This window comes from Dromiciops gliroides, chromosome 1 (genome assembly GCF_019393635.1).
Source record: "Dromiciops gliroides isolate mDroGli1 chromosome 1, mDroGli1.pri, whole genome shotgun sequence".
Classification (NCBI taxonomy): domain Eukaryota; kingdom Metazoa; phylum Chordata; class Mammalia; order Microbiotheria; family Microbiotheriidae; genus Dromiciops; species Dromiciops gliroides.
Window position 1 is genome coordinate 184,744,022 of NC_057861.1, and position 25,145 is coordinate 184,769,166.

Here is a 25,145-nt window from a genome sequence, read left to right on the forward strand (position 1 = left end):
ACATACAATAATTTGAAGTAATGGCTAAGAAAGTGAGATCAAGTAGTGACCCTTGCTATTGTTCAGTCATTTCAGTCATGTCTGACTCTCCATGACCTCATTTGGAGTTTTCTTGGCAAAGACACTATAGTGGTTTGCCATTTCCTACTCCAGCTCATTGTAGAGATGAGGAAAATCAGGCCAGTAAGGTTAAGTGGCTTGCACAGGGTTACACGGCTAGTAAGTATCTGAGATTGGATTTGAACTCACTAATATTAGTCTTGCTGACTCCAGCCCTGGCACTCTATCCACTGCACCACCTTGCTGCCCTATTGTGTTGGTTTTCAGGAACAAATATAAGGATTCATTTATAATTAACAAATTAATTACCAGTATGGATGGATGTACTGCTAAATATACTAAAACAGTTTCTTCCGGTAATTGTGTCAAACTCTCCACAGAAATAATCCAATGTTTTATCATAGCAACCCAGATATTTGAGCAGAGAACTACAGATGGCATATATCTTTCACAGAATGTGTCCACAACTCAGATCAACTTCTGCCTTTTTGACATCATAGTGTATAACATGATAGAATAAACAAGATTTATTAATCATGGCACGTGTTCTGTCTTCATGAAGGGACTCTCAGTGTACTTTCTGAACACAAATACAATTTATCCTTTTATATCAATGCTTTGACTATACCACATAAGGTGATTGTTGGCAAGAATGTACTTATGCTCTATAAAGAATATATTTGGTGCAAAATCCCTTGTACTGGCATCAAAAAAACCATAACATCATATGTTTTGCTTTTAGTGAATTTAAGAACTGCCATCTTGGATTACATAGGTGACTTCTTTGACAGAATAATTTGTCTTTGACAGAAATAGCAAGAGAAATCTTGTGCGAGAGAACAAAATTGTTCTCACTGACTTCAACCCCAAATAAATAGGGGTGTTCTCTGAAATATCCTAGTTTCATTAAGTAACCAATTGCAAATCAATCATCCATAAAATTGTCCAGACTTTTTAGTAACTATTTACATTTTCAGTCTAGATCACCATCTTGAACCTAAATAATTTCTATCTGATTGTTCCAAATTGACCTCTTTCAGGCTCCAAGTGATTCTCCTTATTTAGAGAATACGGGAATTTGAGAAATAAGCACATGATCACTGTCTTTGTGTAATTTGTAATTGTATATTCTGATTATTTCCCCTTTCAGCTTTATCTTTCCTGAATAAAATTCTAAACACTAGCTTGTTAACCAGTACTAAGGTATCAGAAACTGATGATTTATTTCATCTGCCTTCTTCCTGCCTTTCTGGTGTTTAGATCTTAATCTCTAACTTATTCCCTACAATGCAGTGACCCTGGCCTCCTTGATGTTCCTCAAACATGACATTCACCTCCCAACTCTGGCCATTTTTAGTGATTATCTTCAATGCCTAGAAATCTCTCCCTCCTCATCTCCACATTCTATCTTCCTTGAAGTCACAGCTAAAATCAGTCTATCAGTAAACATTTATTATTAAGCCCCTACTACTATTTTTTTTAAGTTTTTTTTTTTTTAAGTGAGGCAATGGGGGTTAAGCGACTTGCCCAGGGTCACACAGCTAGTAAATGTTAAGTGTCTGAGGCTGGATTTGAACTCAGGTACTCCTGAATCCAGGGCCAACGCTTTAACCACTACACCATCTAGCTGCCCCCCAAGCCCCTGCTACTATTGCCAGGCATTGTACTAAACACTAGCAATTTTTTTAAAAAGGAGCCAAAAGGCAGCCCCTTGCCCTCTTGGAGTTCACAATCAAGTGGAGAAGCACTTAATTGTAATTACTTCAGTTGTGAAACTTCCAAAACAACAATATTTTTTTTGCTTTATTTTTAGAATATTCAACGATTCACACCTTCTCTGGATATAAGCCTGCTTCCCCATCAGTATTTGTAATTTTATCAAATGTATTCACTCCTTATTTTAAAAATCATGAATTAGTTTCTTTCCACAACATTTGTACTTAATGCTATTCGGTCCCTACAAGTATGTTATTAATACTTAATTTACCTGAAGGCCAAAGTGAAGATATATTACCCAAATGCTACATTGGACTCTGATAGATAATTGGAATCAAGAGGAATTGGGGAAAACTGTAACTGAGGGACTTTCCTTTGGGAATACCCTATAGACTGTGCCAATTTTACTGCAATTCATAGGCGGGGACAATAAACTAATTGTCTTTGCTCCTATAATATAGCATAGAAATTTTCTGTGATTTATTCTCGTGAAAGCAAAAACCTTTCTTAATCTTTTAGGAAGCATATGAAAATGGGTACTTACTTGCCTGTCTCAATCTGCTATTATTCCATGGCCTTTACTCCTTAGTTCCTTACTTGGTCATGATTTCTCTGATGACCCTTGTGTAAAATTGGTTGAAATTTGCTGGCATAATTTTCCCTTATTATACACCTTCCTTAGTCCAGAGTACTTCTGTATATGAAGGTTTTTTGGGTTTTTTTATTGTTGTTGTTTTAAGGGTTTTGAAATTTTAACTTTGGTAATGTCCATTAAAGAATTAAAAATATTTATGCAAAGTAATAAAAATAGAGAATTAAAAGTCTATTTTTCAAATGTATTTTCTTCCACCCCTTGCCAAATCATTTTTATCTTTTGTTTTAATGATTTTCCCATCACCTAACTTCCCTAACTTCCTTCCAATCTTCAAATTAAAATCCCCCTTCTATAAGAAGCCTTTCTTGATCCCCTTAATGCTAGTACCTTTTCCCCTGAAATTATCTGCAATTTAACCTACATGTATCTTGTTTATGTATAGTTGCTTTCATGTTGTCTTTCCCAATAGACTGATCTCCTAGAGAACAGAGACTAGTTTTGCCTTTCTTTGAATCTTTTGAGTTTAGCACAATGCATGGCACATAGTAGGTGCTTCCTAATTTGACTTTCCTAAACTCACATTGGGAATGGGAACATTTCCCAATTCTTAGCAAAATTTTACTAGTTTTGCTTGTAATTAGTACTTAGATGAGGGGAAAATCCTAAGTGCCTTTAAAAGATTACTTTGTAATTCTTCCATCTTGGAAGATATTAAAGCAGTAGTCATAGAAAGTTTTAGAAGGCATTCTCCCCTTCTGAAAATAGTTTTGACCCTTCATAAAGTATTTTTTTCTGCATTATTAGGATGGTTTCATTCATCAGTACAATGACATTTAAGAGATGGTCTCAGGTTTTGTTTTTGGTTGGGCATTGAGGGTTAAGTGACTTGCCCAAGGTCACACAGCTAGTAAGTGTCAAGTGTCTGAAGTCGGATTTGAACTCAGGTCCTCCTGACTCCAGGGCCAATGCTCTATCCACTGTACCACCTAGCTTGCCCCCATCAGGTTTTTTATTGTTTGAAATGTTTTCTTGTGAATTTAACATAGTTGGTGATATAAGATAAAAGAAAAAGAGAAATAAATGTAGTTGAAGTTTACTTAACTTTCTTTTTCTTTTTCCTTTTTTTTTTTTTTTGAAGAGTTCCAGGAATAACTATTGCTACAGATATCATCTGCGGTTTTCCTGGAGAAACAGATCAAGATTTTCAAGAAACACTGAAACTGGTTGGAGAATATAAGTTTCCCAGCCTTTTTATTAATCAATTTTATCCACGACCAGGGACCCCTGCTGCAAAAATGCAACAAGTTCCAGCACATGTGGTAAGATACCTTTCTTTATCATTCTTTAAAATGCTTTTCTGCCAGTAGTTGCAGTAATGTAATTGAGACTACCTACTTTTGTGAATTTTTAAAATAGCAAATTTATGAAGTGTGTGTTATGGAGGTTATAAATTGAAAGGGAACTCTTTGGTTCTGAGTAAAACAATAGCAAGAAGGCATTTTGGGAATTCATCACTGAGTTTGCCATTCTGGAATTATGCCAAAAGAAAAACCTTGAAATGTTGATGTTTAGAGTCAAGGTTTATATTTTTAACCTGGTAAATGGATCTTTAACTAAAAAATAAATAGTCCTATCTGGTGGAAGGGAATACAGTAGTTATGGGTTTTTCTCTTTCCCTTTGAGATTAATTCAAAGTAAGAGATATACTCATACCTCCTTAGTATCCCCCTGGCCGTGGGACCCCTCCCTCCTAATGACTGAAGAGGGTGGAGGATGGATCAGAGAGCTCCTCTCAAGTCCTCCATTTAAGAAGGGAGACCAATGCCCCTAGCTCATCATTTTCCATCTGACGGTAGATCTTCATAATGCCTATCTTTCCCCCTACTTCTCTGCTTCTATTTATGTGTTGTCTTCCTCCATTAGATTGGGAGCTCCCTGAGGGCAGATACTGGAGGGGGGGGTGCCTTTCTTTGTATCCTTAGGGCTTAGTACTGTGCTTAATATATAGCTGCTGTTGTTCATTCAGTCAGTTGTGTCCTGAGACACCGTGGACCACAGCAGGCCAGGCCCTTCTGTCTTCCACCATCTATCTCCCCAAGTCTGTCCAAGCTCATGTTCTTTTTTTCCATGACGGTATCTATCCATCTTCTAGTGTCCCCTTTTCCTTTTCCCTTCAGTCTTTCCCAACTTCAAGGTCTTTATCAATGCATGCCTAATAAACATTTATTGATGACTATTTTTAAGCATTGTGTTCCCAAATATAAATCCATCACCATTATCAGCTTGAGATTCAGCTGATATGACACTGGTTTACTGTCCAATTTTCATTGATATACAACAGTGAGGAAACAAGTAAACAAATATGTTCAAAAAAGCTGTGTACAAGATAAATAGGAAATAATCAACAGAAGGAAGAGAATGAAGAGGGCTTGGGAAAGACTTCTGAAGTGGGTGGGATTTTAGTCGGGATTTGAAGGCAACTGGAAAAGCCAAAAGATGGAGATGAAGATGGAGAACATTCCAAGCATGGGTTACAGCCAGAGAAAATGCCCACACCTGAGATACAGCATCTTGTTCATGGAAGAGCTAAGAGGTCATATCACTAGATTGACGAGTATGGGGATGGGGGTATAAGGTGTAAGAAGAGTAGACATATAGAGAAGTACAGGGTTATGAAGGGCTTTGAATGCCAAACAGAGGATCTTGTGTTTCATTCTAGAGGTGATAAGGAGTCACTAGAATTTAGAGTAAAAAGGTGTGACATTGTCAGACCATAGTCAGCTGTAAGAAAATTACTTTGGTAGCTGAGTGAAGGTTAGAAGAGAGTAAGGAGAGGCTTAAGGAAGGAAAAAGCAACCAGAAGGCTATTGCAAAAGTCTCAGTATGAGAATGAATAACTACACCATGATTATTGCAGTTTCAGAAGAGAGAAGTGGGCATATACAAAAGAGATTGCAAAGGTACAATCAGCAGTAATTGGCTACACTTATTGATTCAGAAATAGGCTCTTAGGAATAGAAGGTCAAGTAAAGTCAACATACCCCTAATATTCTATTCATAACGTATTAACTTCAAAGAGGAGATACCAGCAATTAGGTTTTTTATGTTAAAATAAAACAAATTTTCATTTTTATTTGTACTAAAATTTTTATTTTCAGTTTTGCTTTATTTCCATTCCCCCAAGAAATTATCCAGCAGCAGTGTTTTTAATAACCAGTCAGAGCTAAAAGTAGAGCATTCTAGCACTATATTTTCTAATATTCACAAATGATATGAAGCAAGGCCAGTTATATTTCCCCCTCAGGATCCTAGGATAATTTGAGGAGTTTGGGATATTTCCTCTCTAACGTCATTGACTCAAATACTTATTCTGTGTGTGGTCTCCCTATTATTAATCTCCTGTGATTAGCACTACATTTAACCATTTAACAGCAATTAGCTTTTATAAAGAGACATTTACGTCAAAGATGTAGCAATAACTGGTCATTTGATTTTCTCCTTTTTAAAAAATAAGCTCATAGTTTATCTATTTTATCTTTTAAAAAACAGCTTTTAATTTTATTCATTAATTCAGTGACTTATTAATCTTTTCTTTGATTTTCAAAATTTCTATTTATTATTTTATTTGCTTTCTATGCTTTTTACCTGTGTACCCAATTTGTTGATCTCTTATTTTTCTCTTTTACTGACAAAAGTGCTTAGAAATATAAATTTCCATATTTGGGGAATATAGATATTTCCCGAAGGACTACTTTAGCTTCATTTCCAAAATGTTGCTCATTTGCCCAGTTGTCATTATCTTTAATGACTATGATATCATTCCTATGATAGTTCATACCATTCATATTTGCAGTTATGATCACTAAGCATTTCCCTCCATGTCATTCTGTTTGATCCACAATTCTTTAGTAATAGGTTATTTAGTCCCCAGTTGCTTTTTAATCCTTTCTTAAATAGATCTTTATTGAATGTAATTTTATTGCATTGTGGTCAATAAAGTATGTGTGTGAGCTTACTGATTTTCTGCATTTTTTGGTGAAGTCTTTACACTCTTAACTCATGGTCAGTTTTTATAATGCTGCCATTCAACGTGTATAGTCCTTTTTATTCCCATTGAGCAATCTCCAGGCATCTCTTATATCTTACTTTTCTAAAATTCTATTCAGATTTTTTTGGGGGGTCAACTCTTTCTAGGTCTGATAAAGTTACATTGAGATCCCTCACTATCATTGTTTGCTTTCTATTTCTACTGTATCTCTCTTAGATTTTCCTTTAATTATTTAAATACTATGCCATTTGGTCCATATATTTTAAGTATTAATATTCATTGACTATGGGGCCTTTAAGTGAAATGTTTCCATTTTTGTCTCTTATTCAAGTTTTTTATTAACTTATCTGAGATTCTGGTTGGTATTTTGGCTTTTTATAGTTTAGTTGAAATGCAATAGATTTTTCTCCAGCTCCTTATTTTAACTCTGTGTCTTAATATTTCAACTAGGTATTTTGTAAACAGTATGTTGTCAAATTCTATTTTCTAATACAGTTTGCTATCTTCTGACTTTTTATGGGTGAATTCATCCCATTCATATTGACACTTGAAATCGCTAAGTATTTCCCTACAAGCCATTCTCCTATACTTTTTCCTTTTTTGTTCTCTTCCCACTTTTTAAGAAGAGTGTCATGGGAGAGAAGTGTGATCAACCCTAGTGCCCTAAGCTTGATGAAATCAGCTTATTTCTCACTTTTCTTCTTTTCCCCTCACCCAGACCCTAGTCATTATTCTTACTCTTTCTTTCTTTTTTTTCAAACACTTCTTCATTATTCCCCCTACAAACTTAGAGTTTGTTTTGCTTAAGACTAATTTTACTCTTTCTATAATTTACCCTTTTCTCTACCCAATTCCTGTTTCCTGCTGAATTGAGTTGAATATATTTGTTCACCAAACTCTGTGTGTGTGTGTGTGTGTGTGTGTGTGTGTGTGTGTGTGTGTGTGTGCATATTCATAAAAGCAAGTGTTATCCTCCTTTCCTCAGGTCACATGAAAATGAGCTTCAAGTGATGTCTGCTCTTCCCACTTCTTCATTTGTATACACTTCTACTTGCATATCCTCTTTCTAAGTTTTTACACTTTTCTTCTCCATAGTATTCCTTTTTCTCCCTCTTCCTTCCTTCTTTTGAGGTCATCCAAACATAATAAAACCACATTCAGGCCCTGTGTCTTCTTTGACTCCATTTATATACCCTGATGACAATAGTACCTAAGGGGACACCTGAATTCTTCCCCCTCCCCAATCAGGATATAAACATGTCACCCTTTCTAAAGTACTTTTAGATGACTCACTTGTATTGAATGTTTGTCTTGACTCCTTTGTTTGTATTTATGAGGTCTCCTCAATTCTGGTCTTTTCATCAGTAATTCTTACAAGTCTTCAATTTTTTTTTAAGTCTCTTTTTCCCTTTGGAAATATTGTTGTGGTGTTTTGGGGTTTTTTTGGTATCATTTTCTGGTATGAAATAAAATTCTTGATTTTAAGCCTATTTCTTTTGCCTTTTAGAATATCATATTTATACTCTTTGCTCCTTTATATTAGTTGTTGCTAATCTTTCCTGATTCTGACTCTGGTTCCTTGGTAGCAGGTAACTGGGTAGTTGTTGTTGTTGTTGTTGTTGTTGTTGTTGTTGTTTGTGGGGCAATGGGGGTTAATTGACTTGCCCAGAGTCACACAGCTAGCAAGTGTCAAGTGTCTGAAGCCAGATTTGAACTCAGGTCCTCCTGAATCCAAGGCCAGTGCTTTATCCACTGTGCCACCTAGCTTCCCCAGGTAACTGTTTTGTTTTTTTTTTCTGGCTGTTTGATGTAGCAGTTTTCTTCTTTGACCAAGTGCTTTAAATTTTGGTTATGATAGCCCTGGGATAGTCCTGTTTTTGTTTGTTCATTTTCTCTCTAGGAGTAGATAATTGGATTCTTTCTATTTTCATTTTTCCCTCTTGGGTGAGAGTGACAGCTCCTTAACCTTGTTCAGAGCCCAGGATCTCAGTCCACAATTTAGTTCTGGAGTTAGAGCAATAATGTTTCTGGCTCTAAAATGTAGGGGCAGCTTTCTTTCATGATTTCTTGAAATATGATATCCAGGCTTTTTCATGATAGTTTTAAAATATTCTATTGACTCTTTTCATTATCTTTTTTTAAAATCTATTTTCCAGGTGAGTTGGGTTTTGACATGAAATATCCTATATTTTCTTCCATTTTAAAAATATTGCACATTATGTCATGGAGTTATTGACTTCTCTTTGGTCCATTCTGTTTTCAAAGTGTCTGTTACCTGAGCTGTTATTTCACTTTTCCATTCTTTTCTTCCAAAGCTCTCCTTTCTAATTTTCCCCCTGGCACTTTCATTTCCTTTATCATTTTGTAAAAAACAAACAAACAAAAAAACCGACTCTTTTTTCCTTTCTTCTATGAATTGCAACTGATCTTGTGGCTAAACTGAAGCTTTCTTTGAAGCTTTCTTTGTAGGTTTTTTTTTTCCTTTTATTTTTTTATTTATTTAGTTAGGTTTTTTTTTGTTTTCTTCCTCTTTCAGATTCGTGTCTTAAGCAGTCCTAGTACCATAATACCTCTTTATCTTTTTTTTGCTTACTCATTCTTCTTATTTTACTTTCTAATTTAGGATTGTAGGTTATGACCAGGCACTGTGTACTTCTGGCAAGTTTTGTGGCTTTTTATAAACATGGCCTTTTTTAAATGGGTCCTTGTCACTACTTCCTTTAGACACAGAGCACTTTGTTCTTCAAGGATCACAGAAAAGTCTTGCACTACGGAGCTACAAACTTCCAACATGTTCTCTGAGGTCCAATTACAGTCATAGGGTCATATTTGCTTCTCTGGACTTTCTAGACCCAACACCCCACTTTTATTCTAGGCAACATAGCTGCAGTCTTCCTCATAGATACTTGCTGGCTCAGCCCCCGTCAGCTAGGTTCTGTAGTTTGAGGTTGACATTGCTGACTGTCTATTCTAATTCAGAACCAAGAGCTGAATCTTATAGTAATCCAGTTCTGGGGTCAGAGTGAAAATCCTGTGAACCTGTTCTGAGTAAAAGGGCTGAGTCTGAAATTGTTGTCCACTTATGTTCCATAATTCCTACCCAAATCACTTGCTATGGGTCAAATTTGTGAACTTGGGATGGAATAAAGACTGGTTGTTGGGGCTTTTTTGGTCTTGTATCTTTGTTGGAGTTTTCTGTGGAGTATCTGGGCACTACTGGTTCCTCCTACTCTGCCATCTTTGTTTGTCTCACCATGAAAATCACAGATATAAGGCTAAGATTTCACTCTTCTGACTCTTCTTAGGACATTTGTTTTAGAACTCTTAATTTTCCTCTAAACTCTTTCTGTGATCTCATTTCTCCACTACTTTCTACCCTGCATCTGCTACTGTTATGAAACCTCTTAGGTCTTGTATCTTCAGGCCTAGGCAAATATCCCCAGGTCCCTACTTCCTAGAACAAAACAAAACAAAAAGGAGCTGAATGATAATGGTGAAATTATTTTAACCTCTCTCTCTCATGGTCCTTTATTCTATGGAAATGAATAGTTATGGTAGGTAGAAGAGACTGAAAATCCTGTCTATCTTTGTTCTAGTTTCCCCCAGCAACACATCATTGCCTAGTCCCTCTCTTGTCTCTGTTCATTTATTTTAACTTTGTTAGGGAGTTGTTTCTTTTGAACATTTGTGCTTTTTTTGTGAGTAATAGGCAGATCACAGATTTTTCTCAATTCAAGAATCCCTGGGCTACAAATACTCAGTCAATAGCAAGCGACTACTAGAAGAAGTTCAAAGAAAGAGGGTGACTATACTTGAGAACCCACAGGTGGTGCTTATATGTTTTTGAATACTAACTTTTCATAAAGCGTTCAGCATCAGAGTGAAAAGAGCGAACACGGAGATAACCCTTTCTGTATTGACTCCACATCATATGTGCTTTAAAAGATTTTCATTTAGTGATGGGTATCTCATATGGTAGATTAAATTGCACGGAGCTTTTGAAAAACTATAAAGAAAGCCTTCAGGGGAAGATACTCCACTTTGATGCTTGTTGTTTTTGAACTTTCTTTTGCCTTTTTCTTTCCTTTGTATTGAATGCTGTGTGATTCTGTAATATCTGATGCACTATGAAAACCAGTGATTACAAGTTTCCCCCCCAGACAATGAAGAGGGTGGAGAAGGATATGTGAGATAAGTTCACTTGGACTTATCTTAGACAAAGAGAACATAAATCCTCTCTTGAAAATTCATCTTTATAATTTTTCTACCCATTTTTTTTCCCTGTGTCTGGGGTAGAGTTTAGACAAGCCTCAAAGAAAATTGAAAGACAAATACCTATGTCATTTATACCTGTCATTAATGTGACATTAAAATTATAATATTGAATTTTACTCGGACTACCATAGTTTTATTTGTGGGTACACTTTTGGAGGAAGTAACTTTTAAATGATCTTATTCCTGCTCATTCTCATTCTCTCTCACTCTGTCTCTCTCCCCCCCCATTTTCTCTCACTCTGTCTCACTCTCACTCTCACATACACACACAGAACTGTGATTACTCTGCTTATAAAACACCAATATTTTTCAAATGGGTTATGAACTGTACAACAATTTAAAATAATTCTCTATATGTTTTCCCAGCACAACTTTTTCCTGCTATTCTCCTCCTACCTATCTAACTGTTACTTCTTGATCTTCTTGGCTGGATTGTCATCTAAGTCAAAGCTTTTTAAACTGTGGGTTGAGACCCCATACCCGAAAGCCATAACTGGCTGCCTCCCTTCCCATGAACAGATTTGAACTATCTAGTTTATTATCCCTAGTATAGCTAGATAGTTAGATGCATAGATGGATGGATAGATGGATGGATGGATGGATGGATGGATGGATGGATGGATGGATGGATGGATGGATGGATGGATGGATGGATGATAGAAAGATAAGAGAGAGACAATAAAAATTGGCAACAGTAAAAGATTATGTTTACCTGTTTTATATACCTGTATTCCCAGAGTCACGTAAGAATTTCTCAGGCAAAAAGGGGTGGTGAGTTGAAAAAGTTTAAGAGGCCCTGATCTGAGTCATACTTACTAGCTATGGGTACCCCACAGGGTCTGTCCTGGGCCTCCCTCTTTACTATTTCCCTTGGTGATCTCATCAACTTCCTTGGATTCAATTATCTCTATGCTAATGATTCTCAAAACTATTTATCCAGCCCTAACCTCTCTGCTCTCCTCCAGTTTTGGCTCTCCAACTGCCTATTAAGACATACTGAGCTAGATGTCCTATAGATATCTTAAATTCAACATGTCTAAAACTGAACTCATTGTCTTTCTCTCAAAACTCTCCCTTAAAAAGGTTCTGATTTGTGTTTGTTTTACTGCTAAAGACTCCACCATCATTCCAGTCCTCTAGGCTAGGTGTCATCTTCAGCTCCTCACTATTTCTCATATACAACCTGTTGCCAAGGCCTGTTGATTTCACTCTGGCAGCATTTCTCAGCTATACTCACTTCCCTCTAATACTGCCCCTGTCCTGGTAGAGGTCCTCATTTCCTCAGACATGGCTGTTTTAGAAACCTTCTGGTTGGTCATCCTACCACAAATCACTCCCTATTTCAGTCCATCTTCCACCTAGATATCAAAGTAAAGAGCAGGTCTGACCATGTCATCCTCCTATCCTCAGTAAACCCCAGTGGCTCCCTCTCACCTCCAGATTGTTTGACTTTTGTTTTTGTTTCTGCAGGGCAATGAGGGTTAAGTGACTTGCCCAGGGTCACACAGCTAGTAAGTGTCAACTGTCTGAGGCTGGATTTGAACTCAGGTCCTCCTGAATCCAGGGTCAGTGCTTTACCCACTATGCTACCTAGCTGCCCCCTAGATTGTTCAACTTTTAAAGCCTTTCACAATCTGGCCTCTTCCTACCTTTCTGGTTTTCTTGCACCTTGTTCTTCTCCATGTACTCTGTGATCTGGCCTACTTGCCACTCTTCATTTCCTTTTCTCTCTGTCCCCTTGCTTAGCAGAGTCCTTGGCACATTGTAGGTTTTTAATAAGTGCTTATTGACTGACTGACTAGACACTCCATCTCTCAACTCCAGGCATTTTCACTGGCTGCCTTCCATACAATAAAAAGATTTGGACTGTCTAATTTATTATCCCTAGTATAGTAAGATAGATAGATACATAGATAGATAGGTAGATACATACATACATACATATATACATACATACATACACACATACATACATACATATATACATAGACAGGCAGATAACTCAGATTTTATAGCACTGAAGTTTATTACTAGCTATGTGATCCTTTTTTGGGCCTTAGGTTCTTTACCTGTAAAGAGGAGATAAAACCACTTCCCAGGACTGTTGTGCAGATCAAATGATATCATGGCTTTCCAGTTTTTAAAGTGAGATATATATATATATATATGTTTTTTTTTTTAATTGAGCATCTGCCTAGTACAAAAAGAATTGTTCCAGAAGCTAGGAAGACCTGAATGCAAGTCCCATCTCTCATAAATGTTGGTCTGGATCATATTGGGGAAATTGTGCAGTTCCTTCATTGACCTCAGCCTGCCTGCTGTTACAGAAGTCCATCCCTTTGATGCTTGTTCTCTAAGAGAGACTTTAGAGCCAGGGAGATCTTGGCTTAAGTCCTCTTTGTGACACATATTTGGTGTAACCTCTCAGGACTCTGGGCTATATTCTCTAAGACTATAAATGATGCTTACCCGCATAGGTAAAGAGATTAGACCAATGGGTTTGGAGTCATGAAGTCCTGAGTTCAAATCTAGTCTCAGACCATTATTAGTTGTGTCACCCTGGACAAGTCACTTAACTTCTATCTGCCTCAGTTTTCTCTTGTGTAAAATGGAAATAATAAAAATACATACTTCCCAGGATTGTTGTGAGGATCAATTGAGATCATTTTAAAGCACTTAGCACAGTGCCTGGAGTGGGATAGACACAATAAATATTTCCTTTCCCCTCCCTATTATCATTATCATAATTAAATAAATCATAAAAGACCAAAAATAGAAAATTTTTCAAGGAACCCCTAGGATTTATTATTTAGGGGACACGGTCAGACTTGAGATTTATGAAAATCACTTTGTCAACTATGTAGAATATTACTTGGAGAAAAGAGATAACTTAGTTGGGAAGACCAATTAGGAGACTGTTGCTATAATCTAGGTGGCCAGTGATAATGGTCTAAACTTGGGTGGTAGCTGTGTGACTAGATACAATGGGACAGGAGAAATGTGGAGGCAGAACCAACAAGGTTTGGCCCCTTGCTGGATAGGTGGATATATGGTGAGAGATAATGAGGAGCCAAAAATGACACCAAGGTTGTGAACTTTCAAGGTAAAGTAAAGAGGAGGTCAACTTTTGAGGAAAAAGGATTTTTAAAATGCCCAAACTTCATCAAAGAATTGCTGAGGACCTAGTTGAGGTTAAACATAGTGATAAATAATGTTCAAAATAATTACGATATTATTAATTTTTCAGCAACACTCAGCAATCCAGGAACCAGAGCAATGCATTTTAAAAGCTTTGATGAGTCTGAGAGAATAGGAAGAACTCAAAAGTCCAGAAATACTGAGGTAGTTCAATTAGAACGAGAGAAGTAAAAAGGGCAGGAGCTTGTGATTAGAGGGAGTCTTAAAAGTAATGATGGTCACTCCTTGATATCACCACATCTTTCATGAGTTAAATACTAAGGAATGCATTTTCCATTGTTTCTGTGACTATATGTTGTATTATTAGCATGTAAACCCTTTGAGGGAAAGGACAGCCTTTCATTATATCTTGTTGCCTCTCTACCCTCTACCCCACTCCCAGCACCTTGAATATTTAGTAGGTATTTAATAAAGGTTTGATAGATCGGATTAGGTAGGAATCTTCCCACTTTCATTCTTTCTTCCTTCCATGGCAGCCTTGGCTCAGAGCGCAAACAACACCCTCTACTTGAAGGAACTAGCTGTACCACCACCTACCCCTCACTCCAGACTTCCTACTAAAAAAATAGAAGAGAGGACTTGTCAGCCTACTGTCCTGTTGCTTCTCTTCTCTTCTCAAAGTTCAACTTTGAATTACTCCCACCATCTGGCTCTTCTACTCCTGCTCTCAAACTATTGACAGGAGCAGAGAATGTCACACAACCATGCAAATCAGCATTATAAATTTATGTCATCCAACTTAATCTACATCGAGGCAGCCTTTTTTGTTTAATTCCTCCCTGATTCCCCACCCCACTCCCCATAAATTGTTCTAAAACATCTCTCCTCAAGTTTTCCATCCTTCCCCTCTCCCCCTCAACTGAGAGCCTTGCTTCTTACATTATTGAGAAAATGGTATTCATCTCATGACTTCTTGACATCACTCTTTACTCTCTCCTCCCTATCCCAATATCTGACAAGATGGTTCTTCTCCTTGCCATGGGCAATCCGTCTACATGCCCCCTATCTCCTTCCTTATTCAGCAGATGACAAGCTCAACCACCCTCTCTCAAATCTTCAACCTCTCCCTATTTACTAGCTGTCTTCCCCCCTACCTTCAAGGAGGTCCAAATCTTCCCTTAAAAATCCTTCACTAGGCCCTCTAATCTTCTCAAACTGTTATCCTTTGTTTCTCCTTTTCATCAATCAAATAGATAGAAAAAGTTGTCTGCATTTATTACTTCTCGTCTCAACCTTATTTCTGACTATGACCCTCAGCTTAAACTCCAAAGTTACCAGTGATCTCTCAATTTCCAAACTAATGATATCATATAGGGTAAGTCCCATCTGACCTCTTTGTAGTATCTGATAAGTCCACTCTCTCCTTTCTGGCAGTCTGTCTTAACTGAACTTTAAGATACTCCTCTTCCCAGGATCCTCTCCTACTTGTCTGACCACTCCTCCATCTCCTCTGCTGCCTCACCATTCATATCACAGCCTCCAACAGGAGATGTTCCACAAGGCTCTGCCCTGCCTCTTTTCTCTTTGTATATTCTTTTTCAGTGTCCTTGTTAGCTCCTATGGGCTTAATTATCATCCAGCCCCAGTCTCTCCTTTGAGCTTCAGTCAGACATCATTTGTCTATTGTATATCCTAGAGACATCTCAAACTCAGCATGTCTGAAACAAAACTCATTTTTTTCCACTCCCCCCCCCCCAAAAAAAAACCCAACCCACCTCTCTTCCAAATGTCCTTATTTGTTAAAAGCATCCCCATCTTTCCAATTTGTCAGGTTCAGAATCTGAGTTTCATTCTCCATCCTCACATTCACTCATTGCACATATCTAATCAGTTGGCAAATCTTGCTGTTTTCACCTCCATATCCAATCCTTTCTTTCTACTCATACAACCACCCCTTAGTTCAAGACCCTATCACCTCTCACCTAGATTATTGTAATGCCCTTTTAATTGTCCTGACTGCCTAAAGTTTTTTCCCACCCCAGGAAAGTGTTAAAAGGAAATTTTCCTCAAACATAGATAAGATTGCCTTAATCACCTACTTAAGAAATTCCAATGACTCTCCATTGCCTGTGGGAAGCAATATAAATCCCCCTCTCAAAGTCCTGCCCCTTCTTAGGTTCCCAGCCTTATTGTACATTACTTCCTCTCCTGCACACTGCTGTCTAGCTGCACTGGTTCCTCCCACATATCACTCCATCTCCTGTTACACTAGCTGTCCCCCATGCCTAGAATAAACCCTCTCCTCACCTCTGAGTATCCTTTTCCTTAAAGTTTATCCTCAAGTACCACTTTGTACATGAAGCCTTTCCTGTTGCTGCCAACCCCGAATGTCTTCTTTTATTATTATTTCTCTCTTTATAGGGCTGCTAGGAGGCACAATGGCTGGAGTACTGGGCATGGAATCAGAAAGACTCAACTTTCTGAGTTCAAATCTGAACCCAGATATTTATTAACTGTGTGACCCTGGACAAATTACTTAACCATGTGCCTCAGTTTCCTCATTTATAAAATGAGCTGGAGAAGGAACATTCCTGTATCTTTGCCAAAAAATACAAGTGGGATCACAAAGAGTCAGACACAACTGAAACAACCAAACAACAGACATTCTCGTATATTATATTTGGACTTCTACATACATACTTCTTGTTTCTGATTATAAGGCAAGGTCCTTGTGTGTCAGGATTGTTTGATTCTCTGTATTTATATCCTCAACACCTAGAACATTGTCTGGCATAGAGTAAGTACCTTCTAAATGCTTGTTGAATGATTTATTGATTGAAACATACATCACCAGAGCTGGTCAGGCTAAACCTCTACTTAAAAGCCTTTAGAGCAACATTTGTTTCCTGGTTTTGTTTGTTTTGCAGTAGTTTGATAAACAGTATTTCAACATAATTACTTCCCTTTATAAATTTATATAATTTATGCATTTAAAAACATTGCACTGGAAAAGGGCCCATAGGCTTCACCGACTGCCAGACAGATCTGTGCCACAAAGAAGGTGAAGAGCCCCTGCTTCCTCTTTTATTTTATTTTCTCAGTCAGTCGTTCTTAAAACACTATTGCTGTTACTGTATACAGCGTTTTCTTGGTTCTGCTCATTTCCCTCTTCATTATTTCATGCTAGTCTTTCATTATGAACCCCTGCTTTCACTGCTCCCTCTTGCCTCCTGAGTAAAGTTTAACCTCCTTTATCTGCCATTCAAGGGCCTTCAGAATCTGACGCCATCTTTTCCTACTTTACCTCATATTACTAGTCTCAGTGAACTCTTGAGTTAAGTCAAACTGGTCCACTCGCTGCCCTGCAAATGTCTCTTCCAGCCTGTGCATTTTCTAATTATACTTCTGTTCTCTCTACCTGGAATTTTTTCCTTCACATATGCATCCTTCTCTTACTGAGTTCCTTTTCCATCCCTTAAAGCCCAATTCAAATACATTAATGTTACATGGAGGTTAATAAAGTGCTTTTCTCTCCAACTTCACATAGTATTTTACTTTGCAAGTTTCTCATGTAGTTCTATCACATGGTGCAATGTAATTATGCATTTCTGTCTCATCTAACTTTATATCTACCTGAGCTCCTAGCACAGTATACACAATATACACTCTTTATGTGTTGAGTGAATGAATAAATGAATATATATTTCCATTATATTGTATACTTGAGGATCCTATTTGAAGCATTTTTTCCTTACCTTAAAAAAGAAGCAAAAAAGTAATTATTTACCTTTTCAGATTCAAAAGGCTTTGAAATATATGTTCTACAAAATCATATAATCTCATTTCAAAATTTCCAAACCTTAATTAATATGATTTCAGATGTAGTTTTCCCTTTTAAGCCATACTTATAAGAACCCCCTACTATCTAGAATGGTGAGTCAGGAGATGCTACACATAAAACCTGCTGAATTTAATATTTTGTTATGATATTTTAATGTACAAGATAGTTTTACCACATTCTTCAGCATCTTCCTATATATGAAGACTAAATTGAATTTACAAGAGCTACACCAATCCTGCCTATCTTCATAAGCAGTATTCATCAGTTGAATCAGGTTTCAGAAAAATGGTCAGTTGCTCATATCTCCTGTATAAATAGAGCAACAGCCACAAGATCATTCACTATGTGAGCCAATTGTTGTTACACTCTTCCATGGCCACAAATAACACACCAGCCCTTGTTAGTAGCTTTATAAATGCATGTAATATTTCACAATGTGGACTGAGTAAGAAAATCCAGGGAAATGATCACCATTGGAAAAATCATTAAAAGTCAACACTGTGGGGGCAGCTAGGTGGCGCAGTGGATAAAGCACTGGCCTTGGATTCAGGAGGACCTGAGTTCAAATCCAGCCCCAGACACTTGACTCTAGCTGTGTGACCCTGGGCAAGTCACTTAACCCTCATAGCCCAGCAAAAACGAAAAAAATAAACAAACAAACAAACAAAAGTCAACACTATACTGATGATGAGTGCTAATGCATTTGCATGGAAAAGTGATTATTTTGTATATGTCTACAAACAAACTTCCAGAGTCACAAATTGTGAGAGTCAAGTCAACAAGACTTTATTAAGTACCTACTATGTGCCAGGCATTGTGCTGAATACTAGGGATACCAAAAAAGAAGAAGAAGAAGAAGAAGCCCCTTCACTTGAGAGGCTCACGGTCAAATAAAGGAAACAACATGCCAACAACCATGCATAAACAAGATGTAGACAGGATAAATTGAAGAGAATCAACAGAGGAGAGGCACTAAAATTACGAGTGATTGGGAAGGGCTTCTTGTAGAAGGTTGGGCTTTAGCTGAAATTTTAAGGAAGGCAGAGGTGAGGATATAGAGCATCCCAGGCTTGGAAAGCAGCCAGTGAAAATACCTATAATGGAGAGATGGAATGTCTTGTGAGAGGAACAGTAAGTAAACCAGTGTTGCCAAATTACAGAGTTGGAGAAGGGAATAAGCATTCATATAAACCTATGTGCCAGACACTGTTTTAAATACTTTTTATAAATGCTATCTCATTTAGTCCTTACAACAACTGTGGGAGGTAGGTACAATTATCTCCATTTTATAGTTGATAAAACTGAAGCAAACATATTTTAAGTGAGTTGTCTAGGTCACACAACTAATAAGTGTCTGAGGCTGGATTTTAACTCAGATCATCTTGAATATAGCTGCCTATATGGAAGGGAGTAAGTTGTAAGAAACCTAGAAAGGTAGGAAGAGACCAGATTGTGGAAAGCTTTAAAAGCCAAATTGATGATTTTACCCTGAAGGTAATAGGAAGCCACAGGTGGCACAGAATACCTGCCCTTTGGGAAGATAGATCACTTAGACAACTAGATGGAGAATGGATTGAAGTGGGAAGAGACTTGTGGCAGTGAGACCAACCAGAAAACTATTGCAACAGTTCAGGCATATGTACCACCATAAAAGAGAGGAGAAATATAGGATGATTGTTAGTGGTGGTCAGTGATCACATGAGGAGTTTTTGAGGATTGGGATGATAAGGGTGTATTTGTAAGCAACAGGGTAGAAAAGATCCCCAGGGAGGTAAGCAACCAGTAGACACTGAACAATTAATGTTTATTGGGGATGATAAGAGGGAGCAATCTGTCAGAGAAATTTAGATGGAATGCTATTACTCATGCATGCAGAAATGTTAGCTTTAGCAAGAAGATGAGACACCTCTACATGTTAGAGAAGTGTGAAGGAAGAGATCTGAATAATATGAAATGAGAAGAGAAGGAGCTTTCTTAATTATTTTAAATGAAATATGAGTCAAGTTTCTCAGCTCAGAGAGTATAGGGAGGAGGAACTGGGAGGTTTGAAGAAGAATGAAAAGGTTTGGAAAAGCCACTGTGGTCAGTGAAATATTGAATAGATTAGGAAGGTGTGAAAGGTTTACTTTGCTATGGTGAGAACCCAGTTGAGATTATGTAATCAGTTAGTGGTGGAGGCAGTCAGCATGCTATCCTCCAGCTTCATTCACCAACACATAGGAGCAAAAACAACAGATAGTGAGAATTATCTTTAGCTTGACACAAGACTGACAATAGGGTAAGTGCACAAGGGACTTCATCAAAGAGACAATGTAGAAGTGACCTGAGTCAACAATGGGAAAGGGAGAAGAGTGTAGCCAGTACAGGGCTGATGACTTGAGAAAAATAATGGATTTGGAGGGTTGGAGGTCATGGTGAGGACAAAGTAGAGTTAAGGATTATAAGGCAGAGGGAAAGGTAGAATGATGATATTATGATGAGGTAAAGGAATTTCAAAGGTCATGAATATGAAAGTGGTGCATCTGTGGGCAATGGCAAGACTGAACTTTCTCTATGTGTCCCTGAACCAATAAGGTAGAATAGGTTATGGGAAATGAGTAAGTTGAACTGGGAGGTTAGAGTGTTTGAAGAATTCTACTGTGAAGGCAAGAGGTAAGTAGGAAGAAAGAGTGTGAGTCAAGTATTGAATTCAGGAGTATCCTGGAGGTCAGTAGATAATAAGTATATGAGAATCTTGCTTGTATGATAAATTCAGAATGAATGAACCTCAGCTAAGCATAGGTTACTGAATGATTATATAGGAGAGTCAGAGATAGTGGCAAGCAAGGAGTATTCCAACTCCCCCACAGGATCAGTTAGTAATAAGTGTATGTGCAACTAGTGCTAGAAAGAATACACAGGGAAAGAGCCAGGTTTCACTGAGTGTAAGAAGATGAGACAATTGAGAAAGGAAAGGATTGAGATGAAAGGAAGTTTCTCACTTATGGACCATTCCAGAGAGCACAGTGGAAGAGGTGGGTAGCTCTTGGGTGGGACATTGGGAGGTTGGTTTTGGAGTTACAAAGGAGTTGGCAGTAGACAGGAATGGAGTTTATGCAATGATAGCTGGGGATTCAGAATGCTTAGAGTATTGAGGGTTTAACTCTGTAAATGTTATGCTAATCATGAATGAATGAATTCAGGTAAGTTATCATCTGTAGGGGACCAGGCAGTCAATGTGGAGGTGGGGGCAGGCCAGTAGTGGAGAGTGAACAGTGGAAGAGACCTCAGCAGCCATCTGGAGTTCAGTACATCAACAAAAAGAATCCTCACTATGACATAACCTAACAATTACTCATTTAGTAGTTTCTGCTTGAAAACTTCCAAAGAGATTTAATTTATATCTACTTAATTTCATCTGGATTCAAATCAATTAATATCTTATCAAGCTTTAGCTTTCCTGATATGATTTTTATAAGACTGTGAAATGTTTTTATTTTCATGCACTGTTACCTGGCCATTCTTCTGTTTTATGTACATTTATTTTTAAAATCTGAATTTCTTATTGAGCTTCCTGTCAGCCTATATCATTCTTTTCAGATAAATCCTATTTTTCCTCCCAATTGGAATTGTTTCCTTCTATGTATTCAGGATTTCATTCTTGATCATCTCCCATCCCTCCTGGGTTAATTTCCCTTGTAGTCCATGAGATCTTACTTATCTTTCCTCTGAATCCTCTGAAATTTACTTTCCTAGTATCTGGGGTGATTGTCAGACTATGACTGAATTTCATTTTTCTCTTATCACATATGCTACTAGGGAATGTTCATTTTCTACTAGCATTCTCATCATTTCCACTTCAGCAACCAGTTCTCTGTACATACATATCTCATTAGCAATTACTTTTTTTTCCTTCTGTGATTTTTTAAAATGAAAATAATGGATGATTATACTCCTAGAGTTAGAAGCTTCTAGGCAGAATAAAGATTGTTGTAGCAATATGGTCTCAATTGGACTTTGGATGACATCAATTGTTACTTTTATATGAAGTTCTCCACATATGCTTCCTTCAAAGTCTTTATAATCAGGTGAATCAATTGTTCAGACTGTATTTTTCCTGTTTTTCAACTTCCAAACATACATGTTAAGATTTAGTTAAGGTTTTTTGTTTTGTTTTGTTTTGTTTTAAGCCAAGAGAAAACAGAGTTGGTGGATATGGAGTAGGAACAAGGCAAAATAATAGCACTCCTTTTTCCAATTATTCTTCCTTTTTCTAGGACTAAAATTTACCATTACCATAACCATTACCAGCCAATCTCCATAAAATAGTCTTTCAGGCAAGCATATATTTGGCATTCAAACACTGTTCCCAGCCCATTGGAGATTCACTCTCTGTAGTAGAATTTAAATGGTTGGCAGTTTAGTTCAAGCAAGGACCTCAGTGTCTAGTATCTTATCCTGCAAGGTGATCTTCAAAATTTTACGGAGAACTCACACAGGGCAAGTGCTCATGTGATGGTCAGAAGAAGTGGTATAAGAACATTCTTGAGGTCTCTCTTAAGAAAGTTGGAATTGATAACATGACATGGGAGACACTGACACAGGACCTCCCAGCATGCTGTGCCCTCATCAGAGAAGGTGCTGTGCTCAGTGAGAAAGCAGAATTAAAGTAGCTCAAAAGAAATGTGAAATGCACTGATTTAGAGAATCCAGCCTAAATGTTCACATGCACTGTTTGTGTCCAGCCTGTGGTAGAGTCTTCCTAACTCATATTGGTCTGATCAGCCACTGTCGGACACTTTGTAACTTGACTCTACTATAGTGATGTCAGTTTGATCCTCTTTGAGAATGAAAGACAGCAGCCAACCAACTAATCCCTTGTTATAACACATCTCACTTTGACGATTAGCTTGGCGCACAGTCCTACACTTCTTTCTTCTGTTACTAATGGGGAAAAGAAGGTAGTGTTGTGCCAGGAATAGAGATATGGCCTCCCTGGGAAAAGCAAATACAAACATGACTTAATCACAGAGACCACTTCCTAACTATGCTTTACTTCTCATTGTTGCAGGGGGCGGGGAAGGTCACTAGTAGCAGTCTGCTGAATAACTTCAGCAAGTTGACCCTGGGCATTGTGGACCCAATTTGAGGCAGAAAAGTCGGTTTGCCTTTGACACTGTTTTGCGGTGATGTGATTTTGCTACCCTGCTCTATTTATTATTTATCAAATAGGAGAGCCTAGGTGGCAATACAAGTACAAGCACCTTGAATTCCTATTCTCCAAATTGATGTATCAGCAATGACCAAGGCGGCTAGGTGGCATAATCAGAAAGACTTAGCTTCCTGAGTTTAAATCTAGTCTCAAGACAACTAACTATCTGTGTTACCTGGGCAAGTCACTTAACCCTGTTTGCCTGGTTTTTTTTTTTCATCTATAAAATGAGCCAGAGAAGGAAATGGCAAATCATTCCCGTGTCTTTGCCAAAAAATAATCCCAAATGGGGTCATGAAGAGTCAGACACGACTGAAAGAACAGAAAAATAATGACAGCAGTGATCACCATGGATTAATTTCAGAGAACACATATGACCTTCACTTCAGTAATAGCCTAGGCTCTTGTTTAGTGCCATAGGACCCATTTATCAGAAAGGGTGGTATAATGTATGCAGGCCAAACCAGCAGCCACATAGCAGCAGAGGAATGGTAAAGGAAGATAGTGAAAGGGAGATTCTTTGGCCTCTCCTTTCAAACTTTTTTTGGTCTGGCTAGCAGCCAATTTCAGGTTCAACCAGTGGTCATTACTGTGTTGAGCTTGCAAGTAGGCCATGAGAAAGGCTCAACTGATTTTATAAGTAAAAGCATAGAATAAAAATTGAACTTTATATTAAATTGCCTTCCCAGTTGTCAAATAAAGGATCTATTGTCATAAAGGCTGAAAACAAACACTAAAGTTTACATGTTTTATATGTGTCTGTATATTATATACATATATTACATATATGTGTGTGTTTATGTGTACATACATACACATATACAAAAGTAAGTGTATTTTTGACATACCACTTAAGGAATAGGTAAGTCAAAAAGCTTAGCCACCCCTGAAATTGATTTTAGGCCTCTTTAGTATTGCTCTGATAAGAACAGAGTGCTATCAGTGATGGCTACATGGCTGATAGAAATTATTTTTTTTTGGCAGTATGTTCTGAATTAGATGTTGAACATAAGAGAGTTGTGAAACCTACATTGTCATTTGTGCCCTTCCAGGTCAGAGCCACAAAATCATAATAAAGACTACTTACATGCTTATCTAGAAACACAGTAATATCAGGCACAGAACAATTTTCCAGCTTCTCTTCAAATTGGGTGACAGTAGGAGTTACCCTAGGTCATGAAGGAGATGCATTACTTTTGATCAAATTCTAGATCTGTACAATAGCTCTTCTGTGAGTCACAGAAATTTTGTTTTCTCCATTCTTTTTTTTTTATCATTTTTTCTTTCCTCATGTGAATAAAACTGTGGATTCTTGCATGTGCTTTATTTTAAAAATAATAATAAACATTTTTATGTAAAGTTTTGAGTTCCAAATTCTATCCCTCCTTCCCTCTTTCCCCTGCCACTCCCTGAGGCAGCAAGCAGTCAGAAATAGGTTATAAATGTGCAGTTATGTATAACCTTACCATATTAGTCATTTTGTATAAGAAAATATTTTTAAAAAGAAAAAAGTGAAAAATTGCATGTTTCAGTCTGTGTTCCTTCAATATCAGTTCTTTCTTTGGAGGTGGTTAGTATGCTTCATCATTAGTCTTTTGGGATTGGCTTGTATCATTGGATTGCTGAGAATAATTGTCATTCACAGTTTTTCAACAAACAATATTGCTGTTACTGTACACAACATTCTCCTGGTTCTGCTCACTTCACTATATACATCAGTTCATGTAAGCCTTTCCAGGCCTTCTTGAAATCATCTGGTTTGTCATTTCTTATAGCACCATAATATTCTATCACCATCATATACAACAGTTTATTTAGTCATTCGCCAATTGACGGGCATTCCTTTAATTTCCAGTGCTTAGTCACCACAAAAAAAGAGCTGCTATAAATATTTTTGTTCAAATAGCTCTTTTTTGGGATGTCTTTGGGATATAAACCTAGCAGTGGTATTGCTGGGTCAAAGGGTATGCACAGTTTTATATCCCTTTGGGCATAGTTTCAAATTGCTCTCCAGCATGGTTGGATCAATTCTCGACTCCACCAACAGTGGATTACAGTCCTAGTTTTCCCACGTCCCCTACAGCATCCAGTATTGTCCTTTATTATTATATTTGCCAGTCTGATAGGTGTGAGGTTGTTTTTATTTGCATTTCTCTAATCAGTAGTGATTTAGAACATTTTCTCATATGATTATAGATAGCTTTGATTTGTTTGTCTGAAAACTACTTGTTCGTATCATTTGACCATTTATTGATTGGAGAATGACTTGCATTTTTATAAA

At 37.4% G+C, this 25,145-nt stretch overlaps 1 protein-coding gene across 1 annotated transcript in view; it reads left to right on the forward strand.

Annotated features, from left to right (window-relative positions):
• The window catches only part of CDKAL1 (CDK5 regulatory subunit associated protein 1 like 1), a 652,342-nt gene that overhangs the window by 453,011 nt on the left and 174,186 nt on the right, over positions 1 to 25,145 (forward strand). The window contains 1 exon segment of the mRNA XM_043977679.1: positions 3,510 to 3,690. Within this exon segment, the coding sequence (XP_043833614.1) occupies positions 3,510 to 3,690 (181 nt within the window).